Source organism: Malurus melanocephalus, unplaced genomic scaffold (assembly GCF_030028575.1).
Source record: "Malurus melanocephalus ecotype Western Australia unplaced genomic scaffold, MMel_1.1 scaffold_935, whole genome shotgun sequence".
NCBI classification, from domain to species: domain Eukaryota; kingdom Metazoa; phylum Chordata; class Aves; order Passeriformes; family Maluridae; genus Malurus; species Malurus melanocephalus.
Window position 1 is genome coordinate 142,549 of NW_026624167.1, and position 2,417 is coordinate 144,965.

The following is a 2,417-nucleotide window of genomic DNA, read 5'->3' on the forward strand; positions in this document are numbered from 1 at the left end:
TTTGCTCCACAGATCTCACCTTTGGTGGTTTCGCTCTCCCGGACGAGGAAAGAGCCAACTTTGTTCCCAGAAGACAGCAGCAGCCGTTCAGCATCTTTTCTGCTCAGAGTTCTAAAATACCACCTGAGAAGGAGAAAAGGAGAAATCATCACTTGAAAAGGAAAATCTCTAAAAAAAGTGGATTTTTTTTTCCAATTAGTTCTATTTTTTTGCCATTACACTGTGAAACTGAGGATTATTTTTATCAGCAAATAGTGTGCTATATGATGGAAAGTGGCAATAATAGACAGTTTTGGGTAGATTAACATCAGATTTTGGTCCTTTTGTGCTTGTTTCAYAGCCTGGAAATTCAGAGAGAGAAGGAAGTAGATGGGATATGCAGGATCTCATACACAGGGGAAGTTCAGGCTTTGGGTACAAAGAGCTTTTATGTCTCAGCCACGTTTTTGTGCGCTGCTGAATATTTGCAGAACTCAGTGATGGTTGGGTCCCTCCAAGAGGAGATTGCAGGCAGGACTGAGCATTTAGAGCTGAATACCAGAGAGGAGGAGAACTCATGGAAAAAAATTCCCCTGCTGTTTGTATTGCAGGCAAAACAAACTCCTTTGACTCAAGGTTTTGTTTCCACCTTCCTTGCAGGGAGGCTGCATCTGGGCTCATTGAAAATCCAGAATTGTGGGTCTGGGCATTGGCACTTGGCTGTCCTGTTAAATTGTTGGTGCTGTCCCTGGCACATCCAAGGCCTGGATCAATGCACCCCATCCAGAGATTCCCARTTTATGGATGTTCTCTTGGAGGGTGAAGAGGTTTGATGCCATTTGTGATGGTGGATTGGCCCAGTGGCCCAGAGGATGGTCCTTGACACTGCCACCATCACCTTTATGTTGTCCCCCACCCCAAATCCTTATTTCTCACAATGGGAAAAATTAGTGGGACAAGAGCCTTTGCCCTTTTTCCAGTTAAAACCTCATCTTCTCTTTCCACACCAAATGATGCTTAAAATTTGCATTGTTTGGGATGAGSAAAGACCTCCTGCCACCCAGCCCAGCAGTGCCATCTTCCTGCCATTAATAAAGATCATCCTGGAGTTTGCTGGGATCCAGGGCACTGCATTCATGTTCAGCACTCAAAAGCTTTCCCACTTACTTTTCCTCTTCCAAACTGTCCACTTGTGCCACGAAGTTGCTGGGGATGTATCCTTTCCTCCCAGTGCTCAGGGATTTTGCCAGCCACCACTCGCCCTCACTGCAAAGGGAGCAGAGGGAAAATCGTGAGTGCCCAGAGGGGGTTTTGTGCCAAGCTGAGGCTCTGAGGATGTGGATTGTGGGGTTTGAGCACTGCAGAGGGACAAGGGCTCCTTTCCAGATCCCTCCAGATTCCCAAGGACCAATTTTGGGGGCTGTTGGTGTTTGAGGGACTTGTGGAGTTGACAGTTTCTTTCCATGAAAGTGGGGTGACCACAGACCCAAACATTTGCTACACACCTCAAGTGAGAGGAGGAAAATCTGGGTCACAGAGTTCTTTTGTCTCTTGAATAGGGACACTGAGGGTCCTTTTAGCTCCTTCATCCTCCAGACACCCTGCTTTGCTCTCCCACTGTTGGCTGAGCCAACAGCCACAACCCAAAGCCATCCCCACACGGGGGTTTCTTCTCTGTGTCCCACGGATCTCAGCCCATGGCATCTGGGTGAGAAATGTCACCTCTGAAGGTCACCTCACAGCAGCACCACAGACTCTGGGGACCCCAAGCCCACCTCTGCCCTGGTCTGGGCCTCTTCTGTGGTAAGTTTGAGAAGCTGAAATGAAACCTCTCAAGTCTCTGGCTCAGTTCTGTCCTTTCCTCTGACTACACCCAACCCACATCCTTTGCAGAAGCACAATCAGCACAAACTCAGGACAGGAGCTGGGGTTTTTCTTTTTTTGGTTGTTGTTATTTACGCTACTTCTGCACCCACGGACAGCAGAGAAGGTCCCAGTGCCACCAGGCAGGGACAATATCCAGCCCTAGAGGATCTGTGACCCAAGAAAGTGTCACCATGCAGAGAGAAGAGGGCACAGCCATGCTGGAGCAAAGCCAAAGCACAGTGGTGGCTGACCCCAAGGTTTCCCCCTTTCTCAGCCTCCCTGTGCTCATTTCTGAATTTCCTCAGGGCAGCAGGTCACTTACTTGGAGAGGACCTGGAGTTTCTCACCCTTGACCAGCTCCAAGTCACGGTCACTCGAGGCAGGAAAATCGTACAGCGCAACAACAAACAAGGGATCTGAAAGAAGAATTCACTCCTTTGGATCCAGGTGGTTCCCAGAAAAGGGTGATGCACACCTGGGTGTGTGGTGGGGCATTTCACCCCCTAAACAAGGGGGTTTGTCACCCTCCCACCCCCAAATCCACCCTTCCCACCAACCCAGCTTTCCTGCTC

The 2,417-nt window shown here is 49.2% G+C and overlaps 1 protein-coding gene across 1 annotated transcript in view; it reads right to left on the bottom strand.

Moving 5' to 3' along the window:
• Positions 1 to 2,261, bottom strand: part of LOC130585629 (tyrosine-protein kinase Blk-like) — a gene marked incomplete at its 5' end in the record, with an annotated part of 17,522 nt that extends 15,261 nt beyond the window's left edge. The window contains 3 exons of the mRNA XM_057386207.1: positions 20 to 123; positions 1,147 to 1,245; positions 2,168 to 2,261. Of these exons, the coding sequence (XP_057242190.1) occupies positions 20 to 123; positions 1,147 to 1,245; positions 2,168 to 2,261 (297 nt within the window). The remainder of the gene's footprint in view (positions 1 to 19; positions 124 to 1,146; positions 1,246 to 2,167) is intronic.
• Positions 2,262 to 2,417: the final 156 nt, after the last annotated feature.